This window comes from Lampetra fluviatilis, chromosome 59, assembly GCF_964198595.1.
Source record: "Lampetra fluviatilis chromosome 59, kcLamFluv1.1, whole genome shotgun sequence".
Lineage (NCBI taxonomy): Eukaryota > Metazoa > Chordata > Hyperoartia > Petromyzontiformes > Petromyzontidae > Lampetra > Lampetra fluviatilis.
This window is the reverse complement of record NC_136333.1, coordinates 5,491,759-5,511,156: the sequence shown is the minus strand read 5'-3', so window position 1 is coordinate 5,511,156 and position 19,398 is coordinate 5,491,759. Positions and strand designations below refer to the sequence as shown.

Genomic DNA, 19,398 nt, shown 5'->3' with positions numbered 1-19,398 from the left:
GGCCATGCCACTGGCTTGCCCTGGTCGGTCCTTGGACAACGATCCAGGGGAGTCCCAGGGCCTATCTAGCCGGTCTTCTCTCTTCACTGGTTTAAGCTGAACACTGAACTCCGAGCCCACCGGCTCACCGCCTTATATAGCAACTCCCCCCCGAGGGGTGGGGCCATGGGGGATCACAGCGCCGTTACAGCCCCCCAGGCTAACCGATGCGGACTTGGATGTAAGCATCCTTCCGCGTGCGGGCACAACCACCCCTTGTGTGTTTGTTCGCCCTCCCGTAACACCCCTACACATGCACACACATTAAGGAGACCGCTTTGCCTTAACGAGGTGTGTCTCTGCGTTGCGCGTGCGCTCCCTGCAGGTTCCTCTACAGTCAGCTGATGTTGCACGACCCCAGCGACCCCGATCAGAGCATCTTCTGCGAGTTCGACGGCAAGTTGGCCGTCAGGAACGACGTTCAATTCCACCTCTACATCAGGTGACCTAATGACCCCTCCCCGTCCTGACCCCGCCCCCCCCCCTGCAAACCCGTGACCTCTGACCCATGATTTGGGCGGTGACGGCGCGTTGTGAACCGTGGTAGCGTCGCCGCACGCCGTCTGCTTCGCTCGCAGCGGACGTGAAACGTCCCTCGTGGCGTCGTTCGCCAGAACTAGGGTCGTTGTGTGCCACGAGCGTGACGGTTAAAATTAGCAAAATGCGAAAATGACACCGCAAATATGCAATTGGGATTCTACACGCAGCAGCAGCAGCAGCAGCAAACATCGCCCCCTACTGGCAGACGAATGCCCCAGGACACTCACAAATGAGACTCTACTCTGGTCCCTTCAGTTGGCACTTGGTTCAAACAAAATAAATGAGAAATTTAATCTTTCAACCGCTGTCGCCCGTTAAAAAACCCGAGCGGCGAGATCTCGTCTTTGGCGCGCGAGGGACGCACCGAGCGGGAGGCCGCGCTCGCCCGTGAGCTCCGCCTCGACTCGCCGGTTTCTAGCGGACCTCTCGCTGCGTCCCCCGTTAACGATCCCCGTTTACGACTTGCGCTCTTGATGATGGGGGGGGCGGTGCGTGGAGGGGGCCGCCGATAGATAGGCCTCGGCAAGGTAATTTACCCTTTTACCGGGTAAAAGGGTAAAGCTAAAAGGGTAAAGGTGTCGACTTGCCAAGGGGTAAGGTAAAGGGTAGAGTAACGGTAGCGCGGAAGAATTTCCCAGTAGGGTAAAGGCAGCGCGAAGTATTACCCGGTAAATACCTTGTTTACCGCTCGCTAAAAGCTCTGTGGCGCAGTCCGTGACCTCCATTTAAAATTGGAATCATCTAGAGTATTCTATATGAATAAAGCGCTCTACCTATCATTTACCGGTTATAAACCTTTTTCATGTGTAGTACCCCAGTAATTACCCTGTAATTGGGTAATTTGTATGCGGTAAGGGCACAAGGTAGGGTAAAGGTAGGCTCGTTGCTTTTGACCTTTTACCTTACCTTTCCGAGGCCTACCGATAGCCCGTTCCGCCCACCCCACGAAACAAAAAAAACTTCAGCGAAGATTAACGACTCTTAGGTTTTTTCGGTAAAGTCACGTAGGTAAAAAATTAAATTAAAAGTTAATAAAAGTAATAATGTAAATAAAATATTACTGCTTTTATTATTACTTTTATGAACTTTTAATTTTATTTTTTACCTACGTGACTTTACCGAAAAAAACCTAAGAGTATGAATCCTTGCAGTCACGAAAGCTTCAAATCTAAAAAGATTAACGACGTTGCCCGCCCCCCCACCCGCTACGAACCGCCGACCCCCCCCCCCCCCGACCCCAACCCCCCCCCCTCCTGCCTCCCAGCACCGCCCCGTGCGGCGACGGTGCCATCTTCGACAAGACGGCCAGCGAGCCAGCCGACGGGGGGGGCTCCTCCGGGGGGCCGCACCGCCCCCTCTTCGATAACGCCAGGCAGGGGAAGCTACGGACAAAGATCGAGAACGGTGAGCGGTTGGGAATGGCGAGGGCGGGGGTCGTGTGGGGGGGGGGGGGGGGTCACGCGGTGGGGTGTAGGTGGTAAGCAGAGGTGTCATTGGCAGAGAGAGGTCAAGGGTCGGCATCGTATGGCAGTTGTCTCCTGTGAGGGCCGCAGGGAAGGCCCCCGCTGAACTATGTCGCTCTTTCTCAAAAGCGACCTGGCCACAAATGGTAGCTCAACGAAGTGGTTCAGCACGTGGAAATTTATCGTAGGCAAATACTCTAGAACACGTGATGTTCATTCTAAATGTGAGGGGAAAAACCGGAGGACCTGGAGAAAAATCCACACAACCACGGAGAGAGAGAGATATGCAAACTCCAAATATACACGTGTCAAGGTTGGGATCGATCCCAAGACCTTCTGTGTGGATGATTGTGTGTGTATATGATCTTGTGTGTGTGTATGATCTTCTGTGTGTGATCGTGTGTGTGTGTCCGGCAAAAACAACCCACTACCCCCTCGTTGGTGCCGGATGGCAACGCTGTGGTAGGCAGGCAGTGCCGTGGGGGGGAGGACCGCACAGACTGTAACAACTACAGGGGCATCTCACTCCTCAGTGTGCCGGGAAAGGTCCTGTTACAGGCTACACGGCGCGGTGGGATGTTTGTCTTGTCTTTGTGTGTGCGCGCGTGTACGACCTCGCGCGTGTGTGCGTGTGTGAGAGCAGGCGAGGGCACCATTCCCGTGGAGTCGAGCGACGTGGTGCCCACTTGGGACGGCATCCAGCGCGGCGAGCGCCTGCGCACGATGTCGTGCAGCGACAAGATCCTGCGCTGGAACGTGCTGGGCCTGCAGGGCGCGTTGCTCGCACACTTCCTGCACCCCGTCTACCTGAGCTCCATTACGCTCGGTACGGCGCTACCCCTACCCCTGTCTACCTGAGCTCCATCACGCTCGGTACAACTCTACCCCTACCCCTGTCTACCTGAGCTCCATCACGCTCGGTACGGCTCTAGCCCTACCCCTGTCTACCTGAGTTCCATCACGCTCAGTACAACTCTACCCCTACCCCTGTCTACCTGAGCTCCATCACGCTCGGTACGACTCTACCCCTACCCCTGTCTACCTGAGCTCCATCACGCTCGGTACGTTTCTACCCCTACCCCCGTCTACCTGAGCTCCATCACGCTCGGTACGACTCTACCCCTACCCCTGTCTACCTGAGCTCCATCACGCTCGGTACGACTCTACCCCTACCCCTGTCTACCTGAGCTCCATCACGCTCCGTACAACTCTACCCCTACCCCTGTCTACCTGAGCTCCATCACGCTCGGTATGGCTCTACCCCTACCCCTGTCTACCTGAGCTCCATCACGCTCGGTACGACTCTACCCCTACCCCCGTCTACCTGAGCTCCATCACGCTGGGTACGGCTCTACCCCTACCCCTGTCTACCTGAGCTCCATCACGCTCGGTACGACTCAACCCCTACCCCTGTCTACCTGAGCTCCATCACGCTCGGTACGTCTCTACCCCTACCCCTGTCTACCTGAGCTCCATCACGCTCGGTACGGCTCTACCCCTACCCCTGTCTACCTGAGCTCCATCACGCTCGGTACGACTCAACCCCTACCCCTGTCTACCTGAGCTCCATCACGCTCGGTACGACTCTACCCCTACCCCTGTCTACCTGAGCTCCATCACGCTCGGTACGGCTCTACCCCTACCCCTGTCTACCTGAGCTCCATCACGCTCGGTACGACTCAACCCCTACCCCTGTCTACCTGAGCTCCATCACGCTCGGTACGGCTCTACCCCTACCCCTGTCTACCTGAGCTCCATCACGCTCGGTACGACTCTACCCCTACCCCCGTCTACCTGAGCTCCATCACGCTGGGTACGGCTCTACCCCTACCCCTGTCTACCTGAGCTCCATCACGCTCGGTACGACTCAACCCCTACCCCTGTCTACCTGAGCTCCATCACGCTCGGTACGTCTCTACCCCTACCCCTGTCTACCTGAGCTCCATCACGCTCGGTACGGCTCTACCCCTACCCCTGTCTACCTGAGCTCCATCACGCTCGGTACGACTCAACCCCTACCCCTGTCTACCTGAGCTCCATCACGCTCGGTACGACTCTACCCCTACCCCTGTCTACCTGAGCTCCATCACGCTCGGTACGGCTCTACCCCTACCCCTGTCTACCTGAGCTCCATCACGCTCGGTACGACTCAACCCCTACCCCTGTCTACCTGAGCTCCATCACGCTCGGTACGGCTCTACCCCTACCCCTGTCTACCTGAGCTCCATCACGCTCGGTACGTCTCTACCCCTACCCCTGTCTACCTGAGCTCCATCACGCTCGGTACGGCTCTACCCCTACCCCTGTCTACCTGAGCTCCATCACGCTCGGTACGACTCTACCCCTACCCCTGTCTACCTGAGCTCCATCACGCTCGGTACGACTCTACCCCTACCCCTGTCTACCTGAGCTCCATCACGCTCGGTACGACTCTACCCCTACCCCTGTCTACCTGAGCACCATCACGCTGGTTATCCACTTTACTCCTACCCATAACATTAACTCTCATGCTAACATCTTCACTAACCCTAGTCAATACATGCACTCACCGCGACACTAACAGTAAGGCTAACACTAACCACCACTCCTAATGCTCGCCCTGAAGTTAACACTAGTCTCAACAGTAATGCTAACCCTCACACACTAGCTCTAACGCTACCACCGTGACACTTGGACTAACGCTAACCCCACAACAATCACCACTTGTTTGTCCAGCTCCCATCTTTCACAACACCTGCGCCAATACCGCTGGATCAAACATTCGCTCCCCATCACCTCCCTCTCGCTCTTCCTCCTCTCCAAAGACAGATATCACCCGTATAGCCTTTAAAAACTGTTGGGGCAAGTGCTGTTAGCGAGTAGCACCTATGAAGGCCGGCACGGCGCACGAGGGGGTGGGTGGCCAGCACCACACCCCCCGCCGCCTTTGTCTTCCCAGTGCCGCCGTTTACACACCGCATCCAGGTACTCTTTGATGTTGAGTCGACCTAGGGCAGGATGCCCTGGACAGATTCAGATAACACTGGTCAACACACTTTTTCTGGCATAAGGTATTCCAACGGTCTAATGGTAATTTTGGGGTGCTGATTCCAAATCTGGCATCAGTTTTTGTCTATCACATCAGGTTTTTGAGATCTCAAATATTGCATTTTCAATAAAAACTGCAGAAGAAAAATATTAAATAAATGTGGATATCTACATAAAATGATATTATAAACACACTCTCCTAAAAATACAGCACCATATTTTAACACTAAAGCAGTCACTGACTCGCAACAACTTGCAATCATAAGTGACAGAGTTAATTTCGGGTAAAATCAATGAAAATGGGGTATGCCGATAGCATAAAAATGAGATGTGATAGAGCAAATCTGAGATCAGATTTGGAATCGGCACCCTGAAATTAGTCTAAAACAGCTGCAAAAGTCCAGACCAGAAAAAAACTTTTTATTTTGTTGACCAGTGTAATCGTTGCTTGTGTTGACCGTGAGCGGGAATCGAACCCGTGTTGCCGAATTCGTTGCGCAGCGCGCTAACCGCTCCGCCACCACTCCTCACCTCCTCTCTGCACGCACACAACACCGCACGCGCCGCCCGCTCGTGCATTCACTCCCCATCGCCTCCCTCTCCTCCCCCTCGCCCGCTGCTCCCCCACCGCCGTCAGGGTTCCTCTACAGCCACGGCCACTTGTCCCGGGCCGTCTGCTGCCGCCTGGACAAGCGTGGACCCGGCGAGGCGGAGGAGGACTCCCTGTGGGGGCAGCAGCTGCCGCCCGCGTACCGGCTCAACCACCCCACGGTAGCGCACGTGACAAGCCGCTTCGTTGAGCTTTCATTTGTGGCCAGGTTGCTTCCGATAAAGAAGCTAATGGCTCGGTGGGTTAATGGCCCAGTGGGGTTTACGTGGTTAAATAAAACATAAAATAAATATGACTCTTGCCATTCCTAAACTCTGGACTCCAATCGTATTTTCGTAATGTTTGTGGGGAAAAAAGAGCTTTACGGCTCATCGGATTCCTCCTAGCAGTGTCAATAAATATTCTGATTCTAGGTTTCATTATGACTGTGTCGCCAATGCCGCGCAGGCAATGCCGAGAGCGTGGTTTCCGAGCCTGGTGCCGAGTTTGTGTGTCTCTTTTTGTCTACTGGTGGCACCAAGTTTGGCACCAGGCTCATGCCCCTGGGTTTTGGTGTTTCGTGAGTTCGAGCCCTGGCCCTGTGTGTGTGTGTTTTTTGTTGCTGCGCGATGTGTGCTGGGAATTGAACCCAGGCCTTTTTTGCTGTGAGGCACTGCGTCTGTGAATGCATGGGTTTGCGTGTGTGTGTGCAATTAGCGACAGTGTAGCGGTTAGCGCCACTGCGCTACGAACCCGGCGAACCGAATTCGATTCGCGTTCATGGCCAACACCAGTGACGATTATCTGAACTGGTCCTGGGCCTCCACTAGGTCGACTCGGCCTCAAATGAGTACCTGGTGCGATGTGTAATCATCGCCACTGGGGAGACAAATGCGGCCAGGCGTGGTGCTGGCCAATCCACCGTGTGCCGGCCCATAATAAGTGCTACTCGCTAACAGCACTTGCCTCAACAGTCTGGGGGTTGTCTGTCTTTGTCAGCTGGGTCGTGTGAGCCGCTACGACTCTGGCCGCCAGACAGGGAAGACTAAGGAGACGTCGCTCACGTGGAACGCCGAGGGGCAGCCCGAGGAGGTGCTAGACGGCACGCACGGCAAGATCAACAACGCGTAAGCAGGCTCACTCGCTCACTCGCAGTCACACACGCACACATACGCGCACACTCTCACTTGCTCGCTCGCTCTCACGCACGCACGCTCTCACGCACGCACACATACTCGCTCACTCGCAGTCACGCACACACACATACGCGCACACGCTCACTCGCTCACTCGCAGTCACGCACGCACACATACGCGCACACGCCCATTCGCTCACTCGCAGTCACGCACGCACACATACGCGCACACGCCCACTCGCACGCACGCTCTCACGCACGCACACATACGCGCACACGCCCACTCGCACGCTTGCTCTCACGCACGCACGCACGCTCTCACGCACGCACACATGCACAGACTCGCTCACACCTACTACATGCACACACGTAGTAGGTGCTCTTGCTCACACAGGCAAGATCCCCTGGATACCCTTAACAGAATTTTGGGGTAAGTGCTGTTAGCGAGCACCTATGAGAGCCGGCACGGCACACGAGGGGGTAGGTGGCCAGAACCATGCCCGGCTGCCTTTGTCTCCTGAGTGGAGATGTTAACACACCGCAACAGGTATTCATTTGCTGCTGAGTTCACTTCGGGGAGGCCCAGGATTGATTCAGATATTTGTCAGCGACGGCCATCAGCGGGATTGAAACTTGAGTGGCAGGGTTCATAGCGCAGCTCGCTAACCACTGTGCCACCGCTCCTGACCCATATGGCATCTTAACAGACAGTTGGGGCAAATGTCTTTAGTTGTGCCGCAAGCACACACACGCGCGCGCACACACACACCCACACGTGTTCTGTGTGTCCACAGGACCGGCTCCCAGGCCGTGTCGCGTATCTCCAAGGCGCGCCTCTTCCAGCTGTTCCACGCTGCGTGCCACCACCTGGGCCAACCCGAGCTCGTGTCGCTGGACACGTATGCGCAGGCCAAGCGCGCCAGCCTGCACTACCAGGAGGCCAAAGGCCTGCTGCTCCGCAGGCTCGAGACTTTGGGCTACGGCCGCTGGATCTGCAAGCCCCAGGAGGAGAAGAACTTCCGCATCGAGACGGAGGGCGTCCATCCATAGGAGAGAGCGCGAGCGGTGGGAAGACCCCGATCGCAGCCCGGTAGCGACGGGACGAGCCGTGTCGCGTAGGGCAGGGTGCAGCGCCGTACACCCGCCCCCCCCCCCCGGCCCTCCCCCCCCCCGCCCCCCCTACCTGCCCCACTTAGGGTTGGAGGTTAGAGGTTAGGAAGCAGAGTTTTGAGTTGAGGTTCAGAGTTCGAGTCGGGTCCAGAGGTCAGTGCAACGCAATCGGCTGTCGATTTATACGGGGTGCGCACTCAAGTTCATATTGTTTAGCCGGGTGAAAGTGCAAAGAGATCAGGATAGTTTCATTTGCAAGAGTGACCTGCCGGGTGACCAAAATGATGAAAGCAACATAAAATGAGCGAGTTGACCGTACCACGACGCAAATTTTAAATCTTCTTGGTTCTTTCGGTAAAGTCACGTAGAATGGAAATAATAAAATAATAAAAATTAAACATACTAAAATAATTCTCACGACGTTTCGGCCACAACGCAAGCAGCCGTCCTCAGGTGGAGAACAGGTCTGTCGAACAGGTCTGTCGAACAGGTCTGTCTTCTCGACAGACCTGTTCTTCACCTGAGGACGGCTGCTTGCGTTGTGGCCGAAACGTCGTGAGAATTATTTTATTATGTTTTATTTTTATTATTTTATTATTTCCATTCTACGTGACTTCACCGAAAGAACCAAGAAGATGAATCCCTGCAGTCACGAAAGCTTTAAATCGAAAGCAAATCTTAAATTTCATATTTGGATTTATACGCCTAGCGTCTTAGGCGCGAGCGTCTCTCGAGACACCATACAAAAAACACTGAGCATATTTATTGTTTAGGGAGAGAGAGAGGAAGTCAGTCCTAGGCAGAGGAGCAGAGGAAGGCATTGAACCTGGACTTGGGACAGGGATTGGGAGCCGACAGCACTGCTGGCTGGGGGAAGGGAGGGGCTGCATTGGAGAACGAGTGACCTCCCACAGAGCGAACGATGACTGGGAGCTTCGGCAAGAAGCCTTGGTTGCCTGAATTGATGTGATTGGAGCCCTGCACCCCTCACCCTCTCCACCCCAAGTTCAAAGGCACTGGCGTGGTTATAGCCCTGACTCTAACCCTGAAACCCTCCCCCCTGCCCCCCACTCCCAGCGCTAACTATACATGTGACGGTTCGTCCGTTCAAGTGAATTTGTTCACTCGCGAAACGTGTGTCGAATCGAGCGCGCTCAGAAATCACCTTATTTCCCCATTTGTCCGTACTTAATCTTGATTTTAAGCTTTCGTGACTGCAGGAATCCATACTCCTTGGTTCTTTCGGTGAAGTCACGTAGGTAGAAAATTAATAGATCACGACGTTTCGATCGCTTGTGTGTTTCTATCTACGTGACTTTACCGAAAGAACCAACGAGTTTGTACGTACTTTTTTCGCGAGGAGCGTGGATCGTTGCATGCCTCGGGAGTGAACGCAACCTTGTTACCGTAAACCGCTAACCGTAATCCTTCACCCATAGTGCTAGAGTTCATCCTGTGGCATTTACCCCGACTCGAACCTTGACACACCCGTTTGAGGGCACGCCGCTCTCGGCCAATGGCGTGCGAGGACACAGGAAAACGGGCAGGAAGGCTGTTGCATCATTGGCTGCTCGTCGGTGGTAGGTGTGGCTTAGCGTGTAAGGTGAAGGTGAGCGACGCTTCGAGTGTGAGGTGGAATTACAAAATTTACGTTTTCTCCACATTATGAGACGTTCCGGAGCTTAAGAGGCACCGCCAACTTACACCCAGTGTCAATAGAGTTACACAGATCTGGTCACAAAGACAAAAATCCCCCCTTAACTGACCTTTGGGGTAAGTGCTGTAAGCCAGTAGCACCTATGAAGGCCGACACGGCACACGTGGCCAGCACAGCGCCCAGCCGCCTTTTTCTCCGCATTGGTGATACTAACTGCTGCACTACTGTGTAGCTACGGGGACTATAAGAAAATTATAATCCCCAACTTTTTGCATAAAAATGCAAATTACAATCCGGAGAATGCGGTGTCTCTTTTGAACAGTTCCCTGCTTTTGAAATCTCTCGACTTGAATAGGTCTGCGAAGGTGAAACCTTTTTTTTTCCATAAAACAAGTTATGGAAACGCGTTCCTTCAAAGTGGGCAGGTAGGAACTTGGTTGGACGGCGCATTCGCACGATCCGTGTCACGCGGCGCAAGCCGCGTGGGGCGGCGCGTCACGTGGTGCTGCTCTATGAATTACAAATCGAGGGCGTGGCTATGCACGACAGACAGACAAATAATCCCTGGTGGGCAGTGTGGAACTGTTGTTCCTACCTGTAAAATCAAAGCTGTATCATACAGACAACGGTGTATGCGATGCTTTCCAAGGAATCTCTGTCCTTGGAGGTATTCAAGCAGGGGTCGGAGACAAAAACGGCGTTCCACATGATCTCTCTGTGCTGGTTCTAGATTTGAAGCTTTCGTGACTGCAAGGATTCATACTCTTGGGTTTTTTCGGTGAAGTCACGTAGGTGAAAAATAAAATTTAAATTAGTAAAAGTAATAATAGAAATAAAATAAAACATGTATTTTATTTCTATTATTATTTTATTTATACTCTTAGGTTTTTTCGGTAAAGTCACGTAGGTAAAAAATGCGCTGGTTTGCCGCCAAGTTTTGCGCGACTGGTGTATGGATCCGATCAGTTTTCGACGGCGTAATCCCAAGCGGCGACGGCACTCGATAGGGAAGTTTTGTTAGCAGTCGGATGCCCGTCGCCATTGTTACCGCACCTTCCACCATTCATGCACAGACACGCACAGCTGACGCGTTTCACGTGTTCAACCTCGTTTGGGAATTTCGATTTAAAGCTTTTGTGACTGCAGGGATTCATCTTCTTGGTTCTTTCGGTAAAGTCACGTAGAAGGGAAGTAATAAAATAATAAAAATTCAACATAATAAAATAATTCTCACGACATTTCGGCCACAACGCAAGCAGCCGTCCTCAGGTGAAGACCAGGTCTGTCGGGGAGACAGCGTTCTTCACCTGAGGACGGCTGCTTGCGTTGTGGCCGAAACGTCGTGAGAATTATTTTATTATGTTTTATTTTTATTATTTTATTATTTCCTTTCTACATGACTCTACCGAAAGAACCAAGAAGACTCGTTTGGGAAGTTTTAAAGGACCGACGTCTTTACGCGGGCGTAGGTCTTCGCGGTTGTGCCGCGGCGGTGCCCTTCGGCACGATGTCCGACGTTTTGCTCCGCGCTCCGCCGGGAGCGTCTTCGCAAACTGAAATTAACCGAAGCGGTGGAAGCCAAGAAAACATCGCGTAGCTGGACAGCACAATGGTGAAAAACCTACGCAGCGGTATCAGAATATGCATTTATAGTGGAGGAATCCGATGAGCTATGAAGCTCTTTTTCACAGATGTCCAGTTGGGGTGAGTCAGAAGGTGACAACAACAAACGATACTAAAACACGATAGGAGTGCAAGGTGTAGGAACGGTAAGAAAATCACAAAAAACATAGAAATAGCCTTTTTTATTTAATCAGGTAAAGCCGACTGAGCTATTAGCTGCGTTTTTCAGATACGACTTAATATAAACAATTTAAATGTGGAGGGAAAACCGGAGGACCCGGAGAGAAAAAAAATCCACGCTACCACTGGGAAACCACGCAAACTCCAAATATGCAGCGGGTGTCAGGGTCGGGATCGAACCCCCGACCTCCTGCATACCAGGCGAGGAAGGTGATATCCCCGCAGCGACATTCCGCCACCATAACTCGTAGGTTCACTGGCGCTTCCCTCCCACTCGCCAGAGGTCGCAAACAAGTTTTGATTCCTTACCCGTACCTGTACCCGGCCGCACCAGGGTCGAAAACGGGTACCCGTACCCGGCCGGGTAAGGGTAGCCGGGTATTGGGTAGGGTACGGGTATCGGGTACCCGGTTGCGACCTCTGCCACTCGCCGACCGACGATCCGGCGCGCACCGTCTGCTCGATGACACCACGCAGCGAACGCGGGAGTCGCGTTGTAGCTTTTGAAGTCGTCATTTTTTTTGCCACCCTCTTAAAGTTTTTTATTTTGACCGTCGCAGGCCCCCCCGTTATTCGAGTCAGGAGCCGCGCTTTCAAAAGCTGGGGGAGGGGGTGGGGGTGGAATGGGGAGCAACTCAGCCGTTGTTTTGTTCGTCGCTGGCGGATTCCGCTGGGCTCTTATCGACGTCCCTGAGGGCTTAGCGATTCCCGTCAGGGCCACGAACGTGTGCACGAGCGAGCGTTGGGTGGTGGGTTGGGGGTAGGCCTCGGCAAGGTAAGGTAATTTACCCTTTTTACCGGGTGTAAAGGTAAAGGGTAAAGGTGTCGACATGCCAAGGGGTAAGGTAAAGGGTAGGGTAAAGGTAGCGCGAAGTATTACCCGGTAAATACGGTGCCTTGTTTACTGCTAAACGATCTGTGGCGCAGTCCGTGGCCTCCATTTAATAAGTAATATAAAAAAAAACTTTATTAAAAACACGCTTTTATTAAATGTGCTAGTAATGGCAGAACTCCACGACTCCAGGAAGTGGCCCCGAAGCTTGCCATAACGTAAGGGGCCGTGGCCAATTACAGCCAACGTCAGTTGAGCGTGGACAATTAGTCCCAAGCCGAAACATTACATTTTTTTAAAAATGTTTAAAAATATATCTTTTTTTATGATAGAATATAGTATTGTCATGAGTATATGACATAAGTATACCAAGTTTGCAGTCGATACCACATTGGGAAGTGGGTTAAAATTGAGTTACAAGATTTGAGGATACAACGACAACAACAACAGAGTGAGTTAAAAGAAAGCGTGTAAAATTGGAATAATCGAGAGTATTCTATATGTATAAAGCGCTCTACCTAGCATTTACCGGTATAAACCTTGTTTATGTGTAGTAGTACCCCAGTAATTACCCTGTAATCAGGTAATTTGTATGGGGTAAAGGTAAAAGCTAGGGTAAAGGTAGGCTCATTGCTTTTTACCTTACCTGCTAAAGGGTAAAAGGTAAGGGTAGAGTGATTGTATTGTGGTGAGGTAAAAGGTAGGGTAAATGTAGGCTCGTTTTTACCTTTTAACTTTTACCTTACCTTGCCGAGGCCTAGTTTTGGGGGCAAGCCCTGGGTGTCCGCCACTGCCACCCAACGACTCTCCCAGCGCGCTGCCCGCAAATTGCAAATTGTTCAGCGAGGGCTACACGCATTGCAGTTCAAATTAGAGGAAATGTTGACGGATTTGTGCAGTGGTGACGAAAGTGCAGGGGAAAACGTGGCTATTTGGAAGCCATACTAATAGGGTTTTTCCCCTTTTTTCTGGCAACAAAACTGACACCTTTTGCAAGGAATCATGCTTACATTAACCACAATACTTGCAGTCAAATGCAAACAAAAAAAAACAATACTCTGATAATTTATGTGTTGTCTAAATTATCAGAGTATTGTTTTTTGTTTGCATTTCACTGCAATTATTGTGGTTAATGTAAGCATGATGCCTTGCAAAAGGTGTCAGTTTTGTTGCCAGAAAAAAGGGAAAAACCCCTATTAGTATATTTTGGTACTGGCAAAGGAGGTCCCATGATTTGGAAGCCGCTCGACCGACTAAAACCAAACTAACGACGAAACCAACTTTTATTTTACCAGCTAAGGCCCACTGGTAGGGAGATGGAGGAGGGGGGGGGGTACCAGCTTCGGTATATTTTGTAAATGTAAGAATGGATGCTGAATAACGATGGAAAAAATATGATTCTGTACCTCGATAAAGAAAACAACGTTTATTGTAGTCGTTGCCGACGTCCACAGAACTGTTTCCCGTGCCTTCGATGTAGCCTGCGAAATGAACGGGGGTAGGGTGCAGTGGGCGCTTGACATCGACCACAAAAGCTGCGTTGTTCTTGGTTTTTTCGGTAAGTCACGTAGAATGGACAGACCTGTTCTTCACCTGAGGACGGCTGCTTGGGTTGTGGCCGAAACGTCGTGAGAATTATTTTATTAATTTTTATTTTTTATTATTTTTTTATTTCAATTCTACGTGACTTTACCGAAAGAACCAAGAAGATGAATCCCTGCAGTCACAAAAGCTTTAAATCGAAAAATAGCTGCGTTTTTTTTACCCGAGGTACAAAACCTTATGAAATGTATATTCGTCGATTCCACCTCTTCGTGGTCGCGGCACGCCGGGCGGGTGTGGACGATCGATGATACGTGAACGTGAAATGCAAAACGCAACAAGGGGGTTAAAGGTTTATGATTTTGCGCGCCAAGGTGGCCGGGGTCGTCGTCGTTTATATTATTTTTCTCCGCGTGTGTTGTCACGTGCTTCAAATGTTCAGCGCGGGTTTCACGCTTTTTTAAAAAATACTTTTTAACAATTTAGACGGCGGTTTCGCTTTCGTTTAGCAAACTCTATGACGCATAGTTGTTCGTTGCATTAACAGGTCATAACTTTACGACTTATTTTTGCTCGTTTTACGTTTTTATTTTGCCCCCCCCCTCGGCGAATGGTGGCGTGCTGATAAATATTTTATATCTGCTCACCTGGACGGGAAAAAAGGGGAATGATCTTTGGCATGGATGTGGATTTTGGTAAAAAAAAAAAGATATATACACCCTGCGGCGTTCGGCTTTACCGGAGGTTTGACAGTTACGGCAGCGTTGCTTTACCGAGTTCCGGAGGTGCCGCTCGTTTTCAGTCTTCGAGCGAGAGCGGAAAACCAAAATCTGCCATCTCGTCACGACTCGGGGGCCACTCTTCTGGCTTTGTCGGTTTTTGTGGCTCGGTCCGGAGTTCCCCGGTGATCGCTACATTCATTAAAACAACAAAGATTCCGCGTGTGAAGAGTTGCCTCGAGCGTCGTGTCTCGGGTGTCAATGTTGCTTGTGGTGCTGACGCTTTTTCCTGCCTTGTGACCTCCGACCTTTGGGTCGCACTCACCGGATCGTTTTTGACGGACAGGTTTGGGCACAATCAAGTGGGGAAGACACCTCATTCGCATATATCCGTCCTTCCACGTATACAAAAAAAATATTTCAGAGTTTGTTTATATGCCCATCGCCTCGGCCGCGCGACCCGCTTGGGAATGAAGAATTTCGGCAGCATTCATATTCTTAGGTTTTTTTGGTAAAGTCAGGGAGGTAAAAAATTAAAATTTATAAAAGTAAAATAAAATAAAAATCACGACATTTCGGAGGCAACACAAGCTTCCGTCTTCAGGTGGAACCGTCACAGCACGATAGCTGTTACCTCCGAAACGTCGTGATTTTTATTTTATTTAACTTTTATTAATTTTTTACCTACGTGACTTTACCGAAAAAAACCTAAGAATATGAATCCTTGCAGTCACGAAAGCTTAGAATCTAGAATCGGCAGCATTCGTTCCACGCCAGGCAAACTCCGGACCGGTTTTGAGCTTTGGCAGCACATCAGCAGTTGGCGTCGCTTGCACCAACCACGGTGGTCTGCTTGCTAGACGTGGCTCCCAGTTTGTTACAAAGCTATGTAATACATAACAGTGGTTATTTTTGATGCCTTAGTTAATTTAGTTTTTTGAGTCGGCTGGCCAGGATTGGGGAAAACTCGGCCCATTTTCCACAACAGGCATCTCGAGAGCACAGATTTAAAGAGTTTCTAACCAAACATTCATACAAACGGTAACGTATTTAAGAATCGCAGTTAAGGAGCCCGTTCCCCCATCTTTCTATGTCGCCCTGCTTTTAATAACCGGTTCGCCTTCTGTTGACGGTGTGTGTGCAAGCGTGCGTCACAACGTGATGTATCGATGGTGGGGGTGCGCCCCGTACATTGACTAAAAATATATAAAAAGAATGACGAGTTAAGACACAAATAAGAATTAGTTAAGACACAAATAAGAATTACCCGGTAGGGTTAAGGTTGCGCGAAGTGTTACCCGGTAAATACGGTACCTTGTTTACCGCTAGAAGCTCCGTGGCACAGTGCGTGGCTTCCATTGAATACGTTTTAAAAAACTTTAAACTTTTTTTTTTAAACACGCTTTAATGAAATGTACCGTACTAGTAATGGAAGAACTCCACGACTCCAGGAAGTGGTCCCGAAGCTTGCCATAACGTAAGGGACCGTGGTGATTTACAGCCAACGTCCGTTGAACGTGGACAATTCAACCCAAGCCGAAACATAACATATAAAAATTATTGTTTAAAAATTTAAAAAAAATAACAATTTTTTATGATAGAATATAGTATTGTCATCAGTATGTCATAAGTATACCAAATTTGCAGTCGATACCACATTGGGAAGTGGGTACAAATTTAGTTACAAGATTTGAGGATACAACAGCCGGAGTGAGTTAATAAAAAGCGTGTAAACCACGTATGTACACGGGCGTCCCTCGCGTAATGCGCGACGTGCGTTCCTGAAAAACGGCGTGTAATTCGAATCGCGCTGTAACTGAAGCCTATCTTCCCATAGACATGCATGCTCTGAGGGGGGGATGCGTTACTGAAAAAACTTTTAAGTATCGTTTGACTTTTAGTCCTGGATTTAGAAAATACGTGTACACGAAATACTTTACATTATCAACATTAGAAAAAATACTTAATAAGGAGTATCATAACGTCGTAATTCAGATTTTTAAAATATTGCCGCTTACAAATATTTAGTTACTGAGGAGTAGCGTCAGCGCTTGGATGCTTTCGTGGGCTGCTTGCAGCAGTAACGCACGATGCAAGCAGAGGCAGCAGATCTCAGAATATTTATACTGGAGGAATACGATGAGCTATAAAGCTCTTTCACACATCCAGTAGTTTTCACCAATGTCCACTAGATCTAAGACAGCGACACCCAAGTCCGCGACACTGGGTGCTGGCGTCAGAAATAAAATAAAAACTATCAAAGCGCCTTTTTTTTCCAGTATCAAAGTATGGAAAATAAGGATAGGCGTCTACATCATTAGACCTCCTTTGTCAGTACCAAGATATAATAATAGGGGTTTTCCCCTTTTTTCTGGCAACAAAACTGAAACCTTTTTACAAGGAATCATGTGTGCATTAACCACAATACTTGCAAACAAAAAACACACTTTTGGCGTCCTCTGGTCTAGCACCAATTGAGACGAGACTCAAAAGAAAGCCGTCTCTGGTGTAGACCAATCAGTTTCAAGGACAATGCATTTTACAGGTAGGAACAACAGTTCCACACTACCCACTAGGGATTATTTGTCTGTCGTGCATAGCCACGCCCCCGATTTGTATTTCATAGAGTGCTTAGGGCAGGCTCAGCACCACGTGACGCGCTTCCCCCACGCAGCTTGCGCCGCGTGACACGGATCGCACGAATGCGCTGTCCAACCAAGTTCCTACCTGCCCACTCCGAAGGAACGCGTTATTATCAGAGCGTGTTTTTTGTTTGCATTTTGACCGTGGTTAATGCACACATGATTCCCTGTAAACAGGCTTCAGTTTTGATAATAGTTTTTTTACCCTTTTATCTGGCAACAAAACTGACACCTTTTTTTGCCAGATAAAATGGTAAAATCAATTATATTTTTTACTGGCAAATGAGGTACCAAAGGCTTCAGTTTTGTTGCCAGAAAAAAGGGGAAAACCCCCTATTATTTAGGATAATTGCTTAACCTGTATGGGAATAAAACAGTTGTGTTAAGATTTTCAAACACCAAATATAATTTTTTTGCAAGGAATCAAGTCTGCGTTAACCACAGAGTACTTATGGTGAACATGGAAACAAACATGGTGTGATAATATATTTTATTGTCAGAAAGGGTAAAACCTATTGTTACTTTTCATTTTAAAAAATTTACTTTTTTTGGGTTAGATCCCGTAAATATAAACGTGTCGTTAAACCCGCCGACAGACAATCAGTAAGGTTTGTCACGTAAACCGAACGTGCCAATTCGTTACTAGTTCAGCACTAACCGGTGTGTTGGAGAGTAAATCCACAACATTTACAATCTGAGTACGACTTTTCGCCAGTAATTACAACCGGCATCATCAGGCAAAAACATATTTGCGCGATCTAACCCCAAAAACAAACCTCTTATGGATGATATTGGTCGCGAAAGCCTCCTACTAGGTGTTAAATTGAATATTTTAATCACTGAAAATATATTTTTTTATTTAGGAAAAATATTTTACAATCTTTTTTTTTTCTCGAGCGCATAACTGAAACTCACAGCGCGAGTGCAAAGTATGTCCCTGAAAGACGAATCGTGTAACTGCAAATTCGCGCTCTGGAGCGGGAGGCCGAAGGTTTGCGTTAACACGAGGAACGACGGTATTTTTTTTTTAAAGAACAGTTTAACACGGAGGCTTTCGCGACCACAAATGTGGCTGCCGCCTGATGATGCCGGTTGTAATTACCGGCGAAACGTCGTACTCGGATTGTAAAAGTTGTGCGTTTACTCTCCAACACACCGGTTAGTGCTGAACTAGTAACGAATTGGCACGTTCGGTTTCCATGACAAACCTTACCGATTGTCTGTCGGCGGGTTTAACGACACGTTTATATTTACGGGATCTAACCCCAACAAAAAAAAACCTCGATTATGGATTTTTAAAAAAATACATTCCCCCATCCCCCACCCGACTTAAAATCTTATTGATGAACCCTCATACAATGCGGCCACACCGTTCTTCACACAAGCAACTTTGATTTCTTCGCACCAATGCCCCCCCCCCGCAATCCCAGACGTGCTCACGCAACGCCTCGCCATCGTCGGCGAAGAGCCGAGCCTGTAGCATCGCCACCCCGAGGGTGGAGCAGCGGTCCACGCCGATTCTTTATCAATTATTATGCTCGCGGTACACGCATCATCGCATCGCGCGCGCGTAAGAGATATTTTCGATTCGTGTTGTGTGTAATGTGTCGCCCCCCCACGCCTTGCCCATCTGCAGCCCTGATGAGATGCTACCATTCACCATCGTCGTCACCAACAGCCATAATCCCGCTGCGTCACAGAGACCACGTGCGTTGCACCACCACCAACCTCCCCGCCACCACCCACCGCCACCACCACTGACCCAGCACTGCCTCCACAGCAGAGGTCGCAAACGGGTTTTGATTCCTTACCCGTACCCATACCCGGCCGCACCAGGGTCGCAAATGGCTACCCTTACCCGGCCGGGTACGGGTAGCTGTTCCCTACCCGTATCCTACCCGAAATAAGTGACAAACGGCTACTTACCAGTGACTCACGGTCTACCCGTACCCGTACTCGGCCGCACCAGGGTCGCAAACGGCTACCCGTACCCGTACCCGGCCGGGTACGGGTAGCCGGGTATTGGGTAGGGTACAGGTATCGGGTACCCGGTTGCGACCTCTGCTCCACAGTGCAGCGTCACAAAGGCCACGTGCAAAGCCACCGCTACCACCCATCGTCACCACCACCACCCACCGACACCACCACCACCACCCACGCCACCCACCACCGCCCCTTGTCATCTCGACGCGTTGCCCATCCAGCAGTGGGTTTGACGGTGTGCGATGACGACGATGGTCCAAGCTGTTGGTGCGTCTCTATCATTGCCACGTTAGTGTAGTCCAACGGTGATATCACGG

General features: G+C 50.1%; 1 protein-coding gene across 7 annotated transcripts in view; it reads left to right on the top strand.

Annotated features, from left to right (window-relative positions):
- The window catches only part of LOC144950839 (double-stranded RNA-specific adenosine deaminase-like), a 62,816-nt gene extending 54,494 nt beyond the window's left edge, over positions 1-8,322 (top strand). For all 7 annotated transcript variants that reach the window (XM_078880963.1, XM_078880960.1, XM_078880957.1 and 4 more), the window contains 6 exons: positions 365-481; positions 1,844-1,983; positions 2,686-2,868; positions 5,707-5,840; positions 6,658-6,785; positions 7,588-8,322. In XM_078880963.1, the coding sequence (XP_078737089.1) occupies positions 365-481; positions 1,844-1,983; positions 2,686-2,868; positions 5,707-5,840; positions 6,658-6,785; positions 7,588-7,843 (958 nt within the window). In that variant the 3' untranslated portion in view covers positions 7,844-8,322. The remainder of the gene's footprint in view (positions 1-364; positions 482-1,843; positions 1,984-2,685; positions 2,869-5,706; positions 5,841-6,657; positions 6,786-7,587) is intronic.
- The last annotated feature ends 11,076 nt before the right edge of the window (positions 8,323-19,398 follow it).